Raw genomic sequence first — 23,028 nt, forward strand, 5'->3', positions numbered from 1 at the left:
ATGCCAGAACCATCTGCCTGGCTCCTAATAATAAATTGTGAGAGGAACAGGTTTCAGGAAAACATTGCTTAAAAAAAAAGCCTCTTCTCACACCCGGGCAGCCATCTGTCGTGTCCTCCTCTGGTGCCAAACTGTGGGAGGAGGGAGAGGGTGCTGCTGGGTCTGGCCCCACCAGCAGGGGTGGTTCACAAGTTTTCCTTGTTTTGCCACTCTGGACAGGGCATTGCAGAGAGAGAGAGGAGCACTTGCTGGCTTTGACCTCCCTTGGGTACGGTGTCTGAGGAGAGGAGAAGCACAATTCCTTCAAGATGCCAACGGTGGGTAATAGCTCCTATATAGAGAGGATTTACTGTGGGGTTAGGCATTGTGCTGTCCACTAAACACATATTAGCTTATGGAATCTTGACAGCAAATCTGTGTGCACCCATTTTATCGATGAAAGACTGGAGACTCAGATGTTAAGTGACTCACCCAAGGTCACACAGCAAGGCCACCTCTTCAGTATGTAATAATGAGGCCCAGCTTCCTCTCCACCTCAGCAACCCAGGGCAGGTTTTCCATGTAACACACAAGCAGTTGACATCACCCAAGGGTGGTCTTTCAACTCTAGCTCTGCCCCAAGCACCCTTCTTGCCCTCCATCCTTGAGTTGAAATGTGGGCTTTTCTAGTCACCTAACCTGTTGCTTAATACCCACCCTGTCTCACCCAAAAGAAGCACAGGAGAAAAGACCCTGAAAGTTCCCAGGAACTTTCAGAGAAGACCAAAGGGCAGCTGGTTGAGGGGGAGCTTCGGAAGCTGAGGCAACAGTTCCGGAAGATGGTGGACAGTCGGAAGTCCTTTAACTTCCGCTCCCAGCAGAAGATCACGAACCAGCAGTAAGTGATGGTCAGAGAAAATTTGGGGTTTTGGTTTCATGGGGCTTGCCTTCTGATGTGGCCTCTGGGGCATGGACCCATTTGGGATAGCTTCATTGGGGAAAGGAGATATATTCTCAGAGTTGAGGGTGTCTTGGGGACCTCAAGAGGAGCAGAGCACCCATGTTTCAGGGAAGGACCCAAACTAGAAGCCATTGTTTCTTTCATCACATGTGTTTGTTCCTTTTCTTGATCTCATCTGTGGCTGGTGGGAGATGGCTTCCTCCAATTCTTGAGCTACCAAGGGCCACACAGAGAGACTGTCCTTAATTCCAGAATTCTGAGAATCCATCCCAGAATTCTCAGGATAGGGAGAATCTGATTGTCTCAGCTTGGGTCTGGTGTCTGCTTCTGGCCCAATCAGCTGTGGTCTGGGGGTTGAACTATAGGACGGAAAATAGCTCTGGGTATCCCCAGCAGTTCTAGCAGTGCAGGTGGGGAGTTCCCAGAGAAGGGGAAATCACCCAGCAGTGGATACCCCAAAGGACATTTCCTGTTTGTGTGACCTTTTGGGATCTTCAAGACTGAATATTTGAAATGGAGTTGCCCGAGAAATTATGTATAGTTTTCCTTGGGCAACAGAAAGGTATTCTCGGGGTTTGAAGAAGCAAACATTAAACAGGCATTCTTAGATTCCGTCCAAGGAGAGGTGATTCCTTAACTACATCTAAAATGTTTATACAGGCAGTAACTGTCTCTTATTAGAAAGAAAATTTGACTGTTAGATGATGTGTGAAGTTCAGAGGCTAGAGGAGTTCTTTAGATTTTCCAAGGGTTGGCTTACTCAGAGCCACTGTTGGTCAACATGAGATCACTATGTGAATTAGAAAAAGGCACCCTTTTTTCAAGATTCTTTACTGCCATCTGTTGGAAACATCATTGTTATGTAGAGATTTTGTTAAAACACGACCAAAGATGCTTACTCCTTGGAAGAAAAGTTATGACCAACCTAGACAGGATATTGAAAAGCAGAGACGTTACTTTGTCAACAAAAGTCCATCTAGTCAAGGCTATGGTTTTTCCAATGGTCATGTATGAAAGTGAGAGTTGGACTATAAAGAAAGCTGAGCGCCGAAGAATTGATGCTTTTGAACTGTGGTGTTGGAGAAGACTCTTGAGAGTCCCTTGGACTGCAAGGAGATCCAACCAGTCCATCCTGAAGGAGATCAGTCCTGAATATTCATTGGAAAGACTGATGCTGAAGCTGAAACTCCAATACTTTGGCCACCTGATGCGAAGAGCTGACTCATTTGAAAAGACCCTGATGCTGGGAAAGATTGAAGGCAGGAGGAGAAGGGGACAACAGAGGATGAGATGGCTGGATGGCATCACTGATTCGATGGACATGGGTTTGGGTGGACTCCGGGAGTTAGTGATGGACAGGGAGGCCTGGCGTGCGGTGGTTCATGGGGTCGCAAAGAGTCGAACATGACTGAGCAACTGAACTGAACTGAACTATCTCTCAGAAAAGTACAATAAATCAGCAAATCGGCGATATGTTTTCAAGTAGATGGTGCTCCCTTGGGCTGTGCAGTCCGTAGCCTGCACTTCTGTTCCTGGTGATCTTGATTCAGTCTGTCCTTGGTGTGGGCATCAGGGAATGCCTACTTCCTGGTGTGTCTTCAGTTTTTCTTGAATCTTTCTTACTCTTTTGCATCCTGCTCTACCCTACCCCAGTCCATTTGATCTGGTTTCACTGTGATGGAACTGAAGCAGGGGAGGGGAGTGAAAGAATAGACATAAACACCCTAAAATAGGAGGAAAACTGGATTGAGGTAAGTGAGGTAGTTAGGGTACAATATTTAAGGAAGTGCTTTTCCCCAGTGCTGACCTTGTACCTATACTACCCTGAGAGTGAAGATCTCCTTAATTTTTGAAGCATCTCACTCCCCTCACTGCAGTCTCAGCCCTGCCTAAAGATGGACAAACCTTCCTTTTGCTTTTTTCTGACCTCACTACGCCCTGAAAGCCTGGTGATAATCTTTGATGGATTATCCTGCTCTCTCTCTTTTTTCTCTGTACCTTTACAAAGACCCCTCCCATGAGGGGCTTAAGAGGGGCAGAGAAGTCCCAAGGGCCAAGTTTAGAAGACAAGAGCTCTAGAACTAGGTGTGCTCTCTGGTGGTCCCTAGCAGCATGTGGCCATTTACATTGGTAATTAGTTACAATAAATAAAATTAGAAATTCAGTTCTTCAGTTTCATCAGCCACATTTCAGGTGCTCAGTAGCCACATGTGCCTGGTGAATGCCATCAGACAGAGCAACTAGAGAACATTTCCGTCACTGCAAAATAATCTACTGGCCAGTGCTGCTTTAGAGCAGTAGTGGCTAATGAGCCAAGTCTTACTGGCTGCCTGTTTTTATGAAGTTTTATTGGCACATAGCCACACCTATTCATTTTTGTGTTTCATATGGTTGCTCTGTTGAGTAGATGCAACAGAGGTCCTCTGGTCCACACAACCTAAAATATTTACTCTTTACCGTGCTGTGAAAGGTGCTGCACTCAATATGCCAGCAAATTTGGAAAACTCAGCAGTGGCCACAGGACTGGTAAAGGTCAGTTTTCATTCCAGTCACAAAGAAAGGCAATGCCAAAGAATGCTCAAACTACCTCACAATTGCACTCATCTCAGGCTAGTAAAGTAATGCTCAAAATTCTCCAAGCCAGGCTTCAGCAATTCGTGAACCAGATATTCAAGCTGGTTTTAGAAAAGGCAGAGGAACCAGAGACCAAATTGCCAACATCCACTGGATCATGGAAAAAGCAAGAGAGTTCCAGAAAAACATGGAACTGCTTTATTGACTATGCCAAAGCCTTTGACTGTGTGGATCACAATCAACTGTGGAAAATTCTGAAAGAGATGGGAATACCAGACCACCTGACCTGCCTCTTGAGAAACCTATATGCAGGTCAGGAAGCAACAGTTAGAACTGGACATGGAACAATAGACTGGTTCCAAATAGGTAAAGGAGTATGTCAAGGCTGTATATTGTCACCCTGCTTATTTAACTTATATGCAGAGTACATCATGAGAAATGCTGGGCTGGAAGAATCATAAGCTGGAATCAAGATTGCTGGGAGAAATATTAATAACCTCAGATATGCAGATGACACCACCCTTATGGCAGAAAGTGAAGAGGAACTAAAAAGCCTCTTGATGAAAGTGAAAGTGGAAAGTGAAAAAGTTGGCTTAAAGCTCAACATTCAGAAAACGAAGATCATGGCATCTGGTCCCATCACTTCATGGGAAGTAGATGGGGAAACAGCGGAAACAGTGTCAGACTTTAATTTTTTGGGCTCCAAAATCACTGCAGATGGTGACTTCAGCCATGAAATTAGAAGACGCTTACTCCTTGGAGGAAAAGTTATGACCAACCTAGATAGCATATTCAAAAGCAGAGACATTATTTGCCAAGGTCCATCTAGTCAAGGCTATGGTTTTTCCTGTGGTCATGTATGGATGTGAGAGTTGGACTGTGAAGAAAGCTGAGCGCCGAAGAATTGATGCTTTTGAACTGTGGTGTTGGAGAAGACTCTTGAGAGTCCCTTGGACTGCAAGGAGATCCAACCACTCCATTCTGAAGGAGATCAGCCCTGGGATTTCTTTGGAGGGAATGATGCTAAAGCTGAAACTCCAGTACTTTGGTCACCTCATGCGAAGAGTTGACTTATTAGAAAAGACTCTGATGCTGGGAGGGATTGGGGGCAGGAGGAGAAGGGGACGACAGAGGATGAGATGGCTGGATGGCATCACAGACTCGATGGACGTGAGTCTGAGTGAACTCCAGGAGATGGTGATGGACAGGGAGGCCTGGCGTGCTGCGATTCATGGGGTCGCAAAGAGTCGGACACAACTGAGCGACTGAACTGAACTGAACTGAACCATTTATAGAAAAGTCTTTGCAGACCCTTTGCCCTTGAATGTTCTTTACTATTCTAGAGTGGTGCTTCCAAAACTTTAAAGTGCATAGAATTCACTTGAGGATCTTGTTGCAAAGCAGATTTTGATTCAGTAGGTCCTGGGTTGGGACCTGAAATGCTTCATTTCTCCAAGCTTCCAAAGGGCATTGAGGCAGCAAGCCTGCAAATCGCACTGAACAGTGGGAATAGGCTGCAAGGACTTTGCAAGAAATTCGGCCTTTGTGCCATTTCACATTGTTCAATTGCTGTGCAGTCACTCAAGCCTTCTTTTCTTTTCAAAATCTCCATTTGCCCACATCCTTGACCCCCTCTCTTCTCCAGAGTAGACAAGGGAGAGAAAGAAGACTCATGTTAGCCAATTTCTTAAATCATTAGCCCCCAAATAGAGGAGCTGGTGGGGGTTAGAGGTTCCTGTGCAGCTCTGTGTTGATGCACAGTCGAAAGATCCTGTCTGATGGGTTTGCCTGTCATTACCAGAGATAATTGGCTGGAAAGCTGGAAAAGAAGGTCTGCAAAATCACACAGATGCCAGTGAGCTGCTGACAAAAGAAAACTTGGGGGCTCCCACCATGTCTAGGTAATGGGTTTTGACAGGCACAGCTGCAAATTGTTCTGAGGGGGAAAAAAAAAAGGTATCATTCAGAGAAGGGTGCAGAGAAGTGGAAGTTGCAGTGAACTGGATCAGAGGTGATGTAAGTTCAGGACCTGGACTAGAGACCTTGTGTGAGTTCCTTCCAACTCGCTGGGTTGGGACGTACCCCTCTGAGTCTCTTTTCAGGGTCAAGGGGCCTGGAGTGTCCAATCCAGGCAAAGCCAAGGGTTCAGGGTTAATCATGTGCTGCTTTCCCACCAGCAAGAAGATCAAGACGCTGCAGGAGGAGCAGGAGGAGATCACCCTGCTTTTGAATCTCATCAAGTCCTCCAGGAACCTGGACCTCAATGAGAAAAACTACCTGGAACTGCGTTTCCTGCTGCAAACTAAGGAGGACTACGAGGCCCTGATTAAATCAATGAAGCTGCTGTTGGCTGAACTGGATGAGAAGGTGTGGTCTTTCTCTTAAAGGGTTAACCAGAACACTGAGCAAGGGGAAGGAGTAGGGGAGGGCTACTCCCCACCATACCCTGCCCTGCTGGCTTTTCTAAACCTGTCTCTACCACCATTGTAACCCCTAATCTCTCAGTTCCATTGATCCATTTCCCACTGTGGTCTCCAGTGCCTCCCTATTACACTTAGAATAAATGCCCAAATCCTGACTTATCAGTCAGGAGAGGTTAGGTATGCTGCAGTAACAAACACTCCCTCTCCCCAACTCAGTGGTTTAAAACAACAAAGGTTTCTTTTTCGTACATGATTTATGATCTATGGTGGATGGGCTAGGGGCTCTTAAATCCTCTCATCCTGGGGCCAGGCTGATGGGATAGCCCCCATCTTGGACATTGCCAGGGGTTGTGGTAGAAAAAAGTGAGATCCTGAGGGTCTTACCCTGGCAATTGAGTGCGCCAGTGTGTCACGTCTGCTCATGACCCATTGATTCAAGACAGTCTACAAAACCCATAAATACCCCCAGTGCCCATACCCATCCAAAAATAGTCAACTCTACCCATTCACAAAAGGGCCTAGGAAGTGCAGTCCTTATGGGTCCAGAAAACAAAGAGCTAGAGACATTTGCTGGACAGCATTCATCCCTTACTGTGGTTTGAAAGTCCCATATGTGATCTAGCCCCTGCCTACCCTTCTAGGCTCATCCCATGTTATTCCTTTCTGAAGTCTTCTCACTCCAGCTGCAAAAGCCTTCCCCCACCACCCAATGCTAAATAATGCTGTCTTTTCTCACCTCAGGGCCTTTGTGTATGCTGCCCCCAAATGCCTCACCCTAGTTGCTTATCTTTTTCTCAGCCTGCTGCTGCTGCTAAGTTACTTCAGTCGTGTCCAATTCTGTGCGACCCCATAGATGGCAGCCCACCAGGCTCCCCCGTCCCTGGGATTCTCCAGGCAAGAACACTGGAGTGGGTTGCCATTTCCTTCTCCAATGCATGAACGTGGAAAGTGAAAGTGAAGTTGCTCCGTCATGTCCGACTCTTGGAGACCCCATGGACTGCAGGCTCCTCCGTCCATGGGGTATTCCAGGCAAGAGTACTGGAGTGGGTTACCATTGCTTTCTCTGTTTCTCAGCCTAAAGGTGACTTTCTCAGGTCTCAGGGAGGCCTTCTCTATGGCCTCTATCCAGTTTAAAGTATGTCCCCCTGGTATTAGGTTCCTGGCCAGGAACAAATTGCACACTCAGTCAGGGTACTCAGAGAAGTAGGGCACTCTGGAACCTGGAGTAAATACCCCCACCTCCCTTGTCCTCTGTGCTCCATCCACACTGGCTGCCTTTATGGACCCACACTGTTGTCTCTCATCTCTGCCTTTGCACATGCTGTTCCCTTTGCCTGGAGTGCTGGGCCCCATCCTCTCTGCGTGCAGGAGTCTTATTCATCCTTTGGGTCTCAGCTCAAATGCTGTTTATGCAGGATAGTTGTCTCTTCATTTTTCTCTGCTATGTGCCCCTTCTGTGTGTGTCCAAATTATCTTCTATCACCCCTCTCTTAGGACTCAACATGCTTCCTGGGTTGTTTCCAGTCCTAGCCTGTAGGTTCACTGAGGGCAGAGGCCACTCTATCTTGGATACTGTCATACCCCTGTTGTCTGGCATCAAGCGGTGGTTTGATAAACATTGATGAATGAGTGAATGAATGAATATATGAATGTATGAGAAGAAGGCAATAAACGTGAACAAAGAGGGAACTTCCCTGGTGATCCAATGATTAAGACTTCGCTTTCCAATGCAGACGGTGCAGGTTCGATCCCTGGTTGGAGAGCTAAAATCCCACATGCCTTGTGGTCAAAAAACCAAAACATTAAAAGAAAAGCAAACCATAATATTGTAACAAATTCAATAAAGATTTTTAAAATGGTGCACATCAAAGGAAAAAAAAATGCTTTAAAAAGTGAACAAAGAAAAATTGAAAAAACAAACAGGAATGTGGATTCTCAGAAACATTAGAAAAGGCGATTTAGTTTGCTAATCCTCCAAAGAGTATGGCACTCACTGCCCAGCACAAAAACCTTCTTGGTCTAATTCCATCCCAGCTCCCAGGATCCCCTCCTGCTGTGTCCACCACACAGTGCCCAGAACTTTGTCCTTTCAAGGGGTCACTGGAGGCAAGGATACCACTGGGCCCTGCTTGGCCTCACAGAATAATTAATAAGCTGATGCCTTCCTGCTGGGCATCGTGTGTAGGCAATGCATTTCCCCTTCAGCTACAGGCTTTGGGTAATGTCTCCCATTGGGTTGAAGCCTAATTACTTTCAGCATCACAAAAGCAGTGTCTGACATAAAGGTGCCAAAGGGAATACAGATCTGAATTTAGTCACAAGAGCTGATGCCATAACTTCCTTTGGCAAGGAGCTGGAGCCTGAGGACTCTAGGGGTCAGCTCAGGCAGGGACAGGCAGCCCTTCAGAGCTGCAGAGGCCACACCTGATATATGGGGGAGGAGGGTACCCTCCCATAAATCAAAACAAGTCATTTGTTTTATATCAGAAGAGAGCTGGAGTGGGTTTGTGTCGAGGATGTTGCCTTGTGCATAGAACAGGAAAGGAGAGCCAAGTGGAAAAGGAACCTGGCTTGACTTGAACCTGACTTTGTCAGCACTGAGGAAGCAATTTGATTTTGCTGTGAGGGAATTTGTAGGGGAGAGAGACAGTGTGTTCCAGCTAAAGTCCAAAACTTGGCTGATGTCAGTCCTAAGCAGCATTTCTATACCTTGCCAGTTTTATGTGAGATCCACTGGTTCCCTTGATGTCTGATCTTCTGAACCACTATCTTGCTTGAGAAATGTGTTGGGCTACAAGTAATGCAATTCCTGACTGGAAGCAGCTGGGAAAATAGAGGTTTATTTTTCTCACATAATAAGATGTTTTACTGGAAATAGACCATCCTAGGGATGGCTTAGCAGCTCTACAATGATGGATTTTTATTTTTCTCTGTGACTCTCTTGGCCTCATGGTTACAAGATGGCCTGCCAAATAGCCATCTTGTATAATGGTATAATATACATGAGCTATTCCCTTCTCCAGTGGACCACATTCTGTCAGATCTCTCCACCATGACCCACCTGTCTTGGGTTGCCCCGTGGGCATGGCTTGGTTTCATTGAGTTAGACAAGGCTGTGGTCCTAGTGTGATTAGACTGACTAGTTTTCTGTGAGTATGGTTTCAGTGTGTCTGCCCTCTGATGCCCTCTTGCAACACCTACCATTTTACTTGGGTTTCTCTTACCTTGGGCGCGGAGTATCTCTTCACCGCTTCTCCAGCAAAGCACAGCTGCTGCTCCTTACGTTGGATGAGGGGTATCTGTATCAGTATTCTTGCCTTGAGAACCCCATGAACAGTATGAAAAGGCAAAATGATAGGATACTGAAAGAGGAGCTCCCCAGGTCAGTAGGTGCCCAATATGCTACTGGAGATCAGTGGAGAAGTAACTCCAGAAAGAATGAAGGGATGGAGCCAAAGCAAAAACGATACCCAGCTGTGGATGTGACTGGTGATAGAAGCAAGGTCTGAAGCTGTAAATAGCAATATTGCATAGGAACCTGGAATGTCAGGTCCATGAATCAAGGCAAATTGGAAGTGGTCAAACAAGAGATGGCAAGAGTAAACGTCAACATTCTAGGAATCAGCGAACTAAAATGGACTGGAATGGGTGAATTTAACTCAGATGACCATTATATCTACTACTGTGGGCAGGAATCCCTCAGAAGAAATGGAGTAGCCATCATGGTCAACAAAAGAGTCCGAAATGCAGTACTTGGATGCAATCTCAAAAACAACAGAATGATCTCTGTTCGTCTCCAAGGCAAACCATTCAATATCATGGTTATCCAAGTCTATGTCCCAACCAGTAATGCTGAAGAAGCTGAAGTTGAACGGTTTTATGAAGACCTACAAGACCTTTTAGAACTAACACCCAAAAAAGATGTCCTTTTCATTATAGGGGACTGGAATGCAAAAGTAGGAAGTCAAGAAACACCTGGAGTAACAGGCAAATTTGGCCTTGGAATGCGGAATGAAGCAGGGCAAAGACTAATAGAGTTTTGCCAAGAAAATGCACTGGTCATAGCAAACACCCTCTTCCAACAACACAAGAGAAGACTACACATGGACATCACCAGATGGTCAAGACCAAAATCAGACTGATTATATTTTTTGCAGCCAAAGATGGAGAAGCTCTATACCGTCAACAAAAACAAGACCAGGAGCTGACTGTGGCTCAGATCATGAACTCCTTATTACCAAATTCAGACTCAAATTGAAGAAAGTAGGGAAAACCGCTAGAGCATTCAGGTATGACCTAAATCAAATCCCTTATGATTATACAGTGGAAGTGAGAAATAGATTTAAGGGACTAGATCTGATAGAGTGCCTGATAAACTATGGACGGAGGTTCATGACATTGTACAGGAGACAGGGAGCAAGACCATCCCCAAGAAAAAGAAATGCAAAAAAGCAAAATGGCTGTCTGGGGAGGCCTTACAAATAGCTGTGAAAAGAAGAGAGGTGAAAAGCAAAGGAGAAAAGGAAAGATAAACGCATCTGAATGCAGAGTTCCAGAGAATAGTAAGAAGAGATAAGAAAGCCTTCTTCAGCGATCAATGCAAAGAAATAGAGGAAAAGAACAGAATGGGAAAGACTAGAGATCTCTTCAAGAAAATTAGAGATACCAAGGGAACATTTCATGCAAAGATGGGCTCAATAAAGGACAGAAATGGTATGGACCTAACAGAAGCAGAAGATATTAAGAAGAGGTGGCAAGAATACATGGAAGAACTGTACAAAAAAGATCTTCACGACCTAGATAATCACGATGGTGTGATCACTCATCTAGAGCCAGACATCCTGGAATGTGAAGTCAAGTGGGCCTTAGAAAGCATCACTACGAACAAAGCTAGTGGAGGTGATGGAATTCCAATGGAGCTGTTTGAAATCCTGAAAGATGATGTTGTGACAGTGCTGCACTCAATATGCCAGCAAATTTGGAAAACTCAGCAGTGGCCACAGGACTAGAAAAGGTCAGTTTTCATTCCAATCCCAAAGAAAGGCAATGCCAAAGAATGCTCAAACTACCACACAATTGCACTCGTCTCACATGCTAGTAAAGTAATGCTCAAAATTCTCCAAGCCAGGCTTCAGCAGTTCGTGAACTGTGAACTTCCAGATGTTCAAGCTGGTTTTAGAAAAGGCAGAGGAACCAGAGACCAAATTGCCAACATCCGCTGGATCATGGAAAAAGCAAGAGAGTTCCAGAAAAACATCTATTTCTGCTTTATTGATTATGCCAAAGCCTTTGACTGTGTGGATCACAAGAAACTGTGGAAAATTCTGAAAGAGATGGGAATACCAGACCACCTGACCTGCCTCTTGAGAAATCTGTGTGCAAGTCGGGAAGCAACAGTTAGAACTGGACATGGAACAACAGACTGGTTCCAAATAGGAAAAAGAGTACGTCAAGACTGTATATTGTCACCCTGCTTATTTAACTTATATGCAGAGTACATCATGAGAAACGCTGGACTGGAAGAAACACAAGCTGGAATAAAGATTGCCAGGAGAAATATCAATAACCTCAGATATGCAGATGACACCACCCTTATGGCAGAAAGTGAAGAAGAACTAAAAAGCCTCTTGATGAAAGTGAAAGAGGAGAGTGAAAAAGTTGGCTTAAAACTCAACATTCAGAAAACGAAGATCATGGCATCTGGTCCCATCACTTCATGGGAAATAGATGGGGAAACAGTGGAAGCAGTGTCAGACTTTATTTTTGGGGGCTCCAAAATCACTGCAGATGGTGATTGCAGCCATGAAATTAGAAGATGCTTACTCCTTGGAAGAAAAGTTATGACCAACCTAGATAGCATATTCAAAAGCAGAGACATTATTTGCCAAGGTCCATCTAGTCAAGGCTATGGTTTTTCCTGTGGTCATGTATGGATGTGAGAGTTGGACTGTGAAGAAGGCTGAGCGCCGAAGAATTGATGCTTTTGCACTGTGGTGTTGGAGAAGACTCTTGAGAGTCCCTTGGACTGCAAGGAGATCCAACCACTCCATTCTGAAGGAGATCAGCCCTGGGATTTCTTTGGAGGGAATGATGCTAAAGCTGAAACTCCAGTACTTTGGCCACCTCATGCGAAGAGTTGACTCATTGGAAAAGACTCTGATTCTGGGAGGGATTGAGGGCAGGAGGAGAAGGGGACGACCGAGGATGAGATGGCTGGATGGCATCATGGACTCGATGGACGTGAGTCTGAGTGAACTCCGGGAGTTGGTGATGGACAGGGAGGCCTGGCATGCTGCGATTCATGGGGTCGCAAAGAGTCGGACACGACTGAGCAGCTGAACTGAACTGATACATTAGCTGGTATAATATTTCATAGAATTACATTCAAAAATGTAAAGAATGGATGGGCGCTTTTCCTACATGATATTCTCTTCTTATGAAAGGGAGAACAACTCACAAAATCCCTCCAGCAGATTTTCTCTGATTGGCCAGGGTTGGGGTATAGGTCCATTCCTTTGCCAATCACTGGTAAAGAGAAATTATGGAATTTCCAGAATTGGTTTGGGGTATACCAGGGGCAGCAGATTATGGTGCAAGCACCAAGTCTGGTCTGTTTGTTTATGGCCCTCCAGTGAAGAATGGTTTTTACATCTTAAATGTTTTCTTTTTAAATGGATATGTACATAGTCACATACTCTAAAATGGTTATGTGAGTCTCTTGGTCCTCGAAGCCTAAAATATTTACTGTTTTGGCCTTTTAGAAAAAGTTTCCCAGCCCCTGGTTTAGATCGATGATGATTTATCCCTTGGGCCTGGGGGCAGAGCCCACCTTCCCTGAGTAAAGTACTGGCAATAAGAAAATGTTTTTATCTCGTTTAACAGGAAGTAGCATGCTTCCCTCATGGCTCAGTTGTAAAGACTCTACTTGTTAATGAAGGAAACTTGGGTTTGATCCCTGAGTTGGGAAGATCCCCTGGAGAAGGGAATGGCAACACACTCCACCATTCTTGCCCAGGAAATCCCATGGACAGAGGAGTCTGGCGGGCTACAGTCCATGGGGTTGCAAAGAGCTGGACATGACTTAGTGACTAAAACCAACAGGAAGTATAAAAATAATACAAGCTTCAGGATGGTTGATTCAGCAGCTCAGTTAGGTTATCAAAGTATTTGTCCTTTGTGGGCAGCAGCAATTCCAGGCACTGCATCCATATGGAACAACATCTGCAAGAGAAGACAGACCATCTCTTCCTAGGACTCCCTTTTAGGAATAAGGAAATGTTTTCCGGACGTTTCCATACCGGATGCCCCTGCAGCTGAGACTCCAGCTGGTTTGCTGTTGCTGTTCAGTCACTCAGCTGTGTCCAACCCTTTGCAACCCCGTGGACTGCAAGCACCCAGGCTTCCCTGTCCTTCACCATCTCCCAGAGCTTGCTTAAACTCATGTCCACTGAGTTGATGATGACATCCAACCTTATCCTGCGTCATCCCCTTCTCCTGCCCTCAATCTTTCCTAGATCAAGGTCTTTTCCATTGTCGGCTCTGCGCATCAGGTGGCCAAAGTATTGGAGCTTCAGCTTCAGCATCTGTCCTTCTAATGAATATTCAGGGTTGATTTCCTTTAGGTTGACTGGTTTGATCTCCTTGCTGTACAAGGGACTCTCAAGAGTCTTCTCCAGCACCACAGTTTGAAAGCATCAGTTCTTCAGCGCTCAGCCTTCCTTATGGTCCGGCTCTCACATCCATACACGACTACTGGAAAAACCATAGCTTTGACTAGACAGACCTTTGTTGGCAAAGTGATGTCTTTGTTTTTGAATATAATAATATCTAGATTTTTCATAGCTTTTCTTCGAAGGACCAAATGTCTTAGATATAGGTCCTACCCTTCATCCATATTTCTTCCTCTGTTTTCCTCCATGGAACATAACTGTGAAGGCTGGTGCTGTGGCAGCCATGTTTTGAGGGAGAAGTCAGGTGAATTATACAGATCTTGTCCTTACATCCTTCAGTTATTGAACTTAAGCCATCAACATATTATGAGAGAAAGATAAACCATAATTTGTTTAAAGCACTATTTAGCCAGGCTTTCTGTAATTTGTTGTTGCATGTATTCCTAACTGATACAAGCTGCTACCCCTTAAGGGAGGCTGCTGAGATCTGTGCCTATAAAAGCAGAGGAAATTCTTCTGAGGAAAGCATATTTTTAATAAGTCCTGAGCCTAAATGAACTTAATCATTTTCTAGTCATTGACACTTGAAATTATGAATCACTCAACTGCCAGCACCTCTTTTTAACAGCAAATATTTATAATACCTCCTTTACAATCCTGTAGTAAAATTCATAGATGATATAATCCTTTACCCTTCTTCTTTTAAATCAATATGATGCTATAACTATAATATAAAGGAAACATAAAGGAAAGCTATTTATACTACAATTATATGTATTTCGATATGTTCATGTTTTGGCCTGACTTATCCTGAACAGGGCTGGCAAATTGCTCCACAGAGGGCCTGATAGTAAATATTTTGGCTTTACAGGCCATGTGGTCTGTGTTGCAGCTATTCCATTCTGCTTCATAGCCTGAAGGCAGCCATGGACAATGCAAAGAATGGGCATGGCTGTGGGCCAGTAAGGCTTTATGAGAACAGGCAGCGGGCCAGATTCCACACTGCAGACTGACTGGGGCTTTCTGTATCCACAACTGAAAGAAGATGATCCATGGGAATTCCCTGGCCGTCCGGTGGTTAGCAGTTGCTGTGTTCACTGCAGTGGCCCAGGTTCAATGCATGGTCAGGGAACTACGAGGCCCACAAGCCTCACAGCATAGCCAAACAAAAACCACAAGATGATCCACGTTGTGCTGGTGTCAAGGTTTCCAAAATGATGGCCAACTCTTGGTTAAGTTTCAGACAAATCAATGAACATTCTCTTGATTTATACAGTGACTCCATTCCTGGATACTTGTCTATTAAAACTGAATGAAAGGACTTCCCTGGTGGTCCAGTGGTAAAGAATCCATCTGCCAATGCAGGAGACGTGGGCTTCACCCCTGGCTGGAAAAGATCCCACGTGCTGCAGAGCAGCTAAGCCCATGTTCCTCAACTATTGAGCCTGTTCTCACTGAAGCATGTGCACTCTAGAGCCTGTGCTCTGCAGCAACAGAAGTCGCAGCAATGAGAAGCCTGTGCACTGCGACTAGAGAGTAGCCCCTGCTTTCTGCAACTAGAGAAAGCCCATGCACAGCAACAAAGACCCAGCACAGCCAAATTAAAAAAAGAGAGAGAATGAAAAATGCTGTGTGTGGGTATGTAAAAGACATTTTGATTCTAGGTACAGATTATAGAGAGGATTTTCACCTGCCTGAAATCTAAGGTGCACTGGACAGTCACAAGGGATGGGGTCAATTTTTGGATGTCTGGTGCTGTCTTACATGTTGCAGGGTGTGACACCTCATGACCTGCTCTTTAAGAGTTGCTAGCGACTGAAGCGGTAGAAGGGAATGGCATCTCACTCCAGTACTCTTGCCTGGAAAATCCCATGGATGAAGGAGCCTGGTAGGTTGCAGTCCATGGGGGCGCTAAGAGTCCGACACAACTGAGCGACTTCACTTTCACTTTTCACTTTCATGCCTTGGAGAAGGAAATGGCAACCCACTCCAGTGTTCTTGCCTGGAGAATCTCAGGGACGGGGGAGCCTGGTGGGCTGCCGTCTATGGGGTCGCACAGAGTCGGACACGACAAGCAACCTAGCAGCAGCAGCAGCAGCATCCCCATTATTGTGAGAGTCAGAAAAAGAAACAAAGAAACTGCCAACCAACCAAAAACAAGGTTACAGAAGGCTTCTTGGGGGATCAATGCCATTTCTCCAGGAAAACAGTGGCTTTAGGGTCAGCTGAAATTTTTGCCCATATGTGAGTGAAATTTACATGCACAAGTGAGAATAAAAACTCTTCGTTGCTCGTTTTGTCCCAAACTGACTAAGATTAAGTTGAGTCCATAGCCAAGAGAGAAACAAAAATTCTATTCATAGGAAAAGAAGTAACATGGTAGTTTTTGTTTTGGCATGCTTGAGTTAGTGAGCTATTGCATTTGTCCCCATACAGATGTTAACACAGCTGGGTTTTCCCTCTCTCTCTTTTTTTCAGATTGTTCAGATGGAGAAAAAAATTGCAAACCAAAGACAGATTTTCACACAAATACAGGAGGCCAATAACCCCCGGAAATTGCAAAAACAGATCCACATTTTGGAAACCCGTTTGAATCTTGTACGTAAGGTGTCTTCTGGGGGAATGCTCTGGCTGTCCAATGGTTAGGACTCCCTGCTTCCACTGCAGGGGGCATGGGTTTGATCCCTGGTAGAGAAACTAAGGGGTTTCCCTATGGTTCAGTGGTAAAGAATCCACCTGTAGCGCAGGAGACATGCGTTCGATCCCTAGTTCGGGAAGATCCCCTGGAGAAGTAACTTGCAACCCACCCCAGTATTTCCCAGTATTCTTGCCTGGGAAATCCCATGGACAGAGGAGCCTGGTGGACTGTAGTCCATAGTGTTGCACAGAGTCGGGCGCAGCTGAGCACGTGTGCATGAATGTACCTGGAACACGTGGGGAACTAAGATCCCACATGGTGCAACGCGGCCAAACAAAATCTCTGCAGACAGCTCTCCCTCCCTTTGGAGAAGGAAAGAATGATGTCCATGAAGCCATTAGCAGGCATACATTTCATTGGTTGAGTCAGGAGAAGGTGAACGATGGTGTACACACAGGCCAGGCAGCGCTCCAACCGTGGTTCGGTGGGCCTGGGGTGGGAGGTGCGGGAAAGACGCTGCAACACTCTGGCTGCCTCCTGGAAGCTTGTCTCGTGCCCCAGGAGGGAGCCTCGTTTTGAAGCTCAGCTCTCCTTGCAGGTCACTGTACACTTTGACCAGATGCTGACCACCAACGCAAAGCTCCGGAAGGAGATAGAGGAACTGAGGCATGAGAAGGCTGCTTACGACAACGTCTACCAGCATCTTTGTCGGCGCCTGTTGATGCAGAAGAAGACAATGAATGTGGCCATCGAGCAGTCTGCCCAGGCCTACGAGCAGAGGTAGGCTGGTGGAGAGACTCTTGGGGGCAGAGATGTCTCAGCCACCTGTTAGACTTCTTACTCCTCTACCCACTGTGCTTATGTGTTGAGGAACCTGAAACTATCATCATCGTAACTCTGAGCACTGGTTGTGTCTCTGCCAAGCAAGGTGCTAGATGCTCTGGGTAGTGTTTTAACCCTCACCACAGCCCTAGGAGTTACTGTCCCCATTTTACAGGCCAGGGAATGGAGGCTTAGAGATGTCAAAATGCTTACCTGAGATCCAGGTAAGTGGCAGATGTGGTGGAGCTGAGATTTAAACCCCTATTCTGTATCATCTTCCCCAGGTGTCCCTGCCTGTAGTCCTAGGGATCCCTCTCAGTCTGGACTGTTTCCTGGCTTCACCCCTGGAAGGGCAAAAGGCATGCAGTTCAGATGTGAAGGGTGCAGGTTTTGGAGCTAGAGAGATCTGGGTTTGAAACCTGGCTCCATCACCACTAATTTATTGTAGGACTTCTTTGGGTGGAAGTGAGGATTACATAATATTAGTATAGGGAATTCCCTGGTGGTCCAGTGGCTAAGACTCCACACTCCCAATGCAGGGAACCAGGTTCAATCCCTGGTCAGGGAACTAGATCCCATATGCCGAGACTAAGAGTTTGCTTGCTGCAGCTCAGAAGATCCTGCGTGCCACAATGAAGATCGAAGACCCTGCATGTAGCAACTAAGACCTGGTGCAGCCCAAATAAATATATATTAAAAAATGAGTATATAAGGGAGTGGCTGGGGCATAGTATTATACTTGACAAGTGGTGATGATGATGGTAATAGTGATAATGGTGATGTTTGATGATGCTGATGGTGGTGATGCTGATGTGGTGATGCTGATGGTTTGGCGGTGAGGCTGATGGTGTTGGTAGTGATGATGGGGGTGATGGTGATGGTGGTGCTGATGGTGGTGGTGGTGCTGATGATAAGGATGGTGACAGAGATGATGATAGAAAATCATTTCCTGAGGGTGGTCTAGAATTGTGAGCTCCTGTCATTCAGGTGAGGAAGGTGGTTCCTCTACTTCCAGAAATCTCCATAATTAGGGATGATCACTGCCCAGGAATGAAGTCCGTCTGGACTGGTAGGGAGAAGCGGGGGAGAAGGAAGGAGCCTCTGGACACTCAGACTCTGTTGTGCTCCCCTCCCCCCACTGAGGCTGGAAGCCATGGCTCGAATGGCTGCCATGAAGGACCGCCAGCAGAAGGACATCTCTCAGTACAACCTGGAGATCCGAGAGCTGGAGCGTGTCTACGATCATGAAACCAAGCTCAAGTCCTTCTTGCTCATCAAGCTGAATGATCGTCTTGAATTCGAGGAGCAGTCCAAAAAGGAAGAAGGTATCTCTCTCCACTGAATACCTCTTTGTCTCAACTGAAGGTACCCAAGTCTCCTTGTACCAAGGTTGCCAAATTTAGCAAAGAAAAATACAAGACACCATTAAATTTAAGTTGCAGATAAACAAAGAATAAAATTTTAGTCCCATGCAATGTTTGAAAGATACTTACACTAAAGAATTATTTGTGGTTTATCTACAATTGGCACATATTTATACTTTTAAAAATACATTGTTTGTCTGAAATTCAAATTTAACTAGATGAGTTGGATTTTATCCGCCATCCCTAACCTACAGGATGTGGCCTCACCTTGTGGCTCTGCTTCCATTATTTAGAGGAGGAACTTTTATTGGAGGCAGCCCTATCCATGTTTAGAGATTCTGAAGGAGGACTCACAAGACTCAGCATATCATTGCAAACGTGGCTATGATGTAGACACATCAGCAGGGAGAAAAGTGCACGGGGCGAGGTCCAGAGGAAACCAGGCACAAGCTTCCCGGACCTTCTCCCAGTGGAGTCACACAGGATATGCTTAATTCCTCCAGCCTCTAATTTTGACAACACATGTGAAGAGTCATCTATTTGGGGAGCTCATTAGAGACTTGATGCCCAAGATTCTTACTAGGGGCTGGTCGTGTAGGCCCTCTCTCCCCAGCACATCCCAAGATTCCAGCCTCCCAGCAGGAAGGCAGGTGTTTGGCATAGGCCACACTGTCCATACAGTCAGGGCACAGGAACCACTCTTAACCATTTGCGGACAGTTTTATATCAGTGTAGGGAAATGTTCACCATTTAAGTTCCCAGGTGCAGGTGAAAGGCCAGTCTTGCAAACAGACCTTTCTAAGCAGAGCAGTCTCAGGGCTGCTATGGTAACCCTCTCCTGAACAAGTTGAAAGATCTGAGCTCTTCAGAGAGCCCCTTGTGTAGCTGCATTTGATTTTTGGTCTTTTAGCCCTTCTGTCCCTTTCTACCTTCTCATTTGCAACTGTATGGCTAGAAGTGTGTTTCTGGGAAACTCCATCTCTCACTTTCCCCCTCCTTGTCCTGGGAAAGTTTAGCCCCCTCCCTGGGGCACAGTGATAATGTTACAGAGCTCTTTCCTCTGCCAGGCTGTGCTCCGAGTGGCTTCCCTTTCAGACTCACAGTTGCTGGTTCTTCCTTTTCTAGTTCTCAAGGCAAAGAAGTATGGGAAGAAGAGCAAGGGTGAGAGTTTTGAGAGCTACGAGGTGGCTCACCTCCGGCTGCTGAAACTGACAAAGACTGGGAACCTGAATCAGCTCATCGAGGAGTTTCTGGCCAAGGAGGAGAAGAACTTTGCTCGGTTCACGTATGTCACGGAGCTCAACAATGACATGGAGATGATGCACAAGAAGATCGAGAGAATCCAGGTCAGGGCACCTCTCCTTTCCCAGGCCAGGGGCCCACCTGCTCGCGCAGTAGCCTTCCCCAAGGCAGGTTCCTCAGAGCACTCTTTGAGCTGCTCTGCAGAAAAAAGGACTTCAAGTCAAAAAAAGTTTGGGAAATACTATATTCCCCCAATATTCTCCCCTCTACATTTTAACCTTCCTGAAACTGGTATTTGTCTTTCAGTTGATACATATACTTAATAAGTTCATGTCCCCTCACCCCTGAGAAGTGACATTTAAAATCCATGGTATGTCTTATAATCCAGAGTTCAGTAAACTATAGCCACAGCCAGATATGGCCTTTGACCTGTTTTTGCACAGCCCATGAGCTGAGAATGATTTTTACATTTTTAAAGGGTTGTAAGGGAAAAAAATATGCAAGACAGACCATACGTGGCTTGCAAAACCCAAAATATTGACTATGTGGCCCTTTGCCATAAAAGCTGGCTGACCCCTGTCAATAAACAGCTTTGTAGAATTGAGGAGAGATGGTAAATTGATCTTGGAGAGAATTGATGTACGTGAGCATAGTAAGGGCTCTGATAAGTCCTGCAGTAAAGAAACTATTTACCTTTGTTGAACCTGTAATTTCCCAAACTTGACTCCCTGAGCTGCTTACTCCCCAGAACACACAGAAACTGCCTTTGGAACTCTCTGCACAGAGCGAGTCTAAACTTAGCATGACACTCCAGTCCTTTCAGAATTTGGCTTCAACCTGCCCCTGCAGGCTCAGCTCTCATCGGGATCCTCAAGGCACTCCCATCAGCTGCCAGTTCCAGCTGCCCCCTGTGTTCCCCTTCTCTGAAACTTTCTTCATGCTGTTCCCCATCCCTCCCACTTTTCTTCTGATGCAATGCCACTCATTAGTCCTGACAAATGTCACCTCCTCGGAGAACTCATTACTCTTCCCTCTGAGGTCCCTGTGCTGGGTGGAAACCTAGGGGAGCCCTTCCTTTTGCAGTGTCACCATTTCCTGAATGTGGGCCCACATGCAAGTAGCTAGAAGACAGGGGAAAACATTTTAATTTTTTCAAAATGAGTGATGAACTTAATTTTAATGAGGATTAAAAAGAACAGCTTGCAGAGCATTGTGATTCTATAGAGAGGGTTCCTTAGGCTGGTAAGTAGTAGTAATTTCTGCATGCTCAGTTGCTCAGTCATGTCCAACTCTTTGCGACCCCGTGGATTGTAGCCCGCCAGGCTCCTCTGTCCATGGGATTCTTCAGGCAAGGGGATCTTCCTGATCCAGGGATCGAACCTGCCCCTCTTGAGTCCCCTGCGTTGGCAGGTGGATTCTTTACCACTGCACCACCTGGGAAGCCCAGGTAGTAATAATAACAGTAAACAAATAGTGATAAACAAACTACACAAAATTTGGTCAATTTAAAGAAAGCTACTAATAGATAATAATAGTACAGGTGACACGTGGAAACGGAGGTGGGCTGTCACAGGAAACAGATGGCATGCCCAAAATGGGTAAAGAGAGGTGAGCTTTTAAAAAAGAGACTATTTACAAAGGTCTAAAGAAATTAAGGCGGGAATGTGCTGAATTGCATAGCTGAGCTCCAGAATGGGTGAGGTGAGGGAGCAGTTTCTGGAACCAGGAGGCAGGTATGTGGAGAAGGCTGTCTCTGTGTCTTTCCTGGTGACCGGTGGCCAAATGAATGACCTGCCAAGAGGGTGGGCAAGTACCCCCCAATCCCGCTCTCCTTCCACTGTCCAGCTGGGGTCCCCCTTTGGCTGGGTGACCCAGAGAACTAAGGGGAGAGGAGGCCCATCTTTCAGAGGACAGGCGCCCTCGTGGGTGCCCTGTCCATTCCCAAAGCCCAGGACTGCCGTGCACACAGTGGGAGGTACTGAGCAGCCATTCTCCAACAGCAACTGACCTTGACCTTCCCAGTCACCTTGAGGGCACTCTCCTTTCTTCTTCAGCCACACAGCCTGTCTCTGTTGTGAGGATAAGTGTGTCTGAGGAAAGATGGCCAAACTCCCGCCTTCTCTGGGGCTCAGTTTCCCCACCTGTAGAATGGCATATTCGGACTGGAGCAGTAGTTTCCAAGCTTTTGTTAAAAGCTACCGAAGTTTTTCTTTAAACTAGGGTATGGGGAAACATCAGTAAATAAAACAGATGAAATGGAGTGGTTCTGGATGAAGGGGTGGAGGTGAGATGGGTTACTGGAGGGGGTGTTTGAGATCTTATCTCTGCCCTCTTGTGGCACCTCTGCCCAAAGTAGGGTTCAGATTTAAGTCAAAAATATTTAGGATTCTAACATCTGACTTCACTTTTACCTAGAGGGCTCGGGTCAGAGGTCATAAACTGATGAATGCAGGCTTCATTGTTTTGTTGCTTGGCCTCCTTCATACTCAAATTTTAAAATTAGTGAGTTGCCAACATTTAAAAATCAGGATATTCCACATGAAAATGTGGATTTCTGGTTTCTCTAGGAAAATCAGATCTGACAATTCCAGCCCACATTCTCACAGGAAGCTGAGTGCACTGCCCCTATAAACTGGTCAGACCATACTCTCCCTCCTTTGCTGAGAGGAGCTGGGGTCTCATTTGCTCTGAGGAGACCAGACCAATCTCAAGCAAGAGGAGCCCAGTTGGCCTCTGAGTGGGCCACCTCCCGTTTAGGCGCTTCGCCACTTCCCTCTGGTGGCCATCTTCAGTATCACAGGGAAGGTTTTTGAAGGCGAAAAGACACTGGTAATGTGGCAGCGAACAAAATAGTTCTGGCTGTTTTATAAACTTTTTTTCTCCAGCAGTTTTGCCCACTATCATCTATAGTTTTCTCCCCTGGTATTTTAAATAAATTTACATAATTTTAAAAACCTTTTTATTCCTATGTTCTTTGTAGTGGCTTCTGGAGCCCCTAGATGCTCCCTAGATGCTCTGTAGTAATAATATCACAAGACGCTTCTTAAAAAAGAAGATTCCTCAGGCCCTGTCTCATACCTACAAACCTAGATTCTCTGAAGATAAGCCTGGAATATGCATTTAAATTGTATTTTAATTTGAGACCCTTTCCCCCCATGATATAAATGTACCATTATTTACTTAACCAATCAACAACCAGTAGACATTCAGGTTGTTCCTAATGGAGATAATGAATGATATCCTAATGGAGATAATGAATAATAACTCAAGGGATAGCCTTGAGTGGCCACCTTTGCCCACATGTCCTGCTATTTCCTTGGGACAGATTCCTGGAAATGGTATTGCCCCATCAAAA

At 45.7% G+C, this 23,028-nt stretch overlaps 1 protein-coding gene across 1 annotated transcript in view; it reads left to right on the top strand.

The window, feature by feature from the left end:
- Positions 1-707: 707 nt before the first annotated feature.
- Positions 708-23,028, top strand: part of CCDC63 (coiled-coil domain containing 63) — a 35,047-nt gene continuing 12,726 nt past the window's right edge. Inside the window, exons 1-6 of the mRNA XM_040250730.1 lie at positions 708-877; positions 5,692-5,881; positions 16,086-16,205; positions 16,844-17,025; positions 18,211-18,392; positions 19,557-19,777. Of these exons, the coding sequence (XP_040106664.1) occupies positions 819-877; positions 5,692-5,881; positions 16,086-16,205; positions 16,844-17,025; positions 18,211-18,392; positions 19,557-19,777 (954 nt within the window). The 5' untranslated portion in view covers positions 708-818. The remainder of the gene's footprint in view (positions 878-5,691; positions 5,882-16,085; positions 16,206-16,843; positions 17,026-18,210; positions 18,393-19,556; positions 19,778-23,028) is intronic.

Source organism: Oryx dammah, unplaced genomic scaffold (genome assembly GCF_014754425.2).
Source record: "Oryx dammah isolate SB20612 unplaced genomic scaffold, SCBI_Odam_1.1 HiC_scaffold_12, whole genome shotgun sequence".
Taxonomy (NCBI): domain Eukaryota; kingdom Metazoa; phylum Chordata; class Mammalia; order Artiodactyla; family Bovidae; genus Oryx; species Oryx dammah.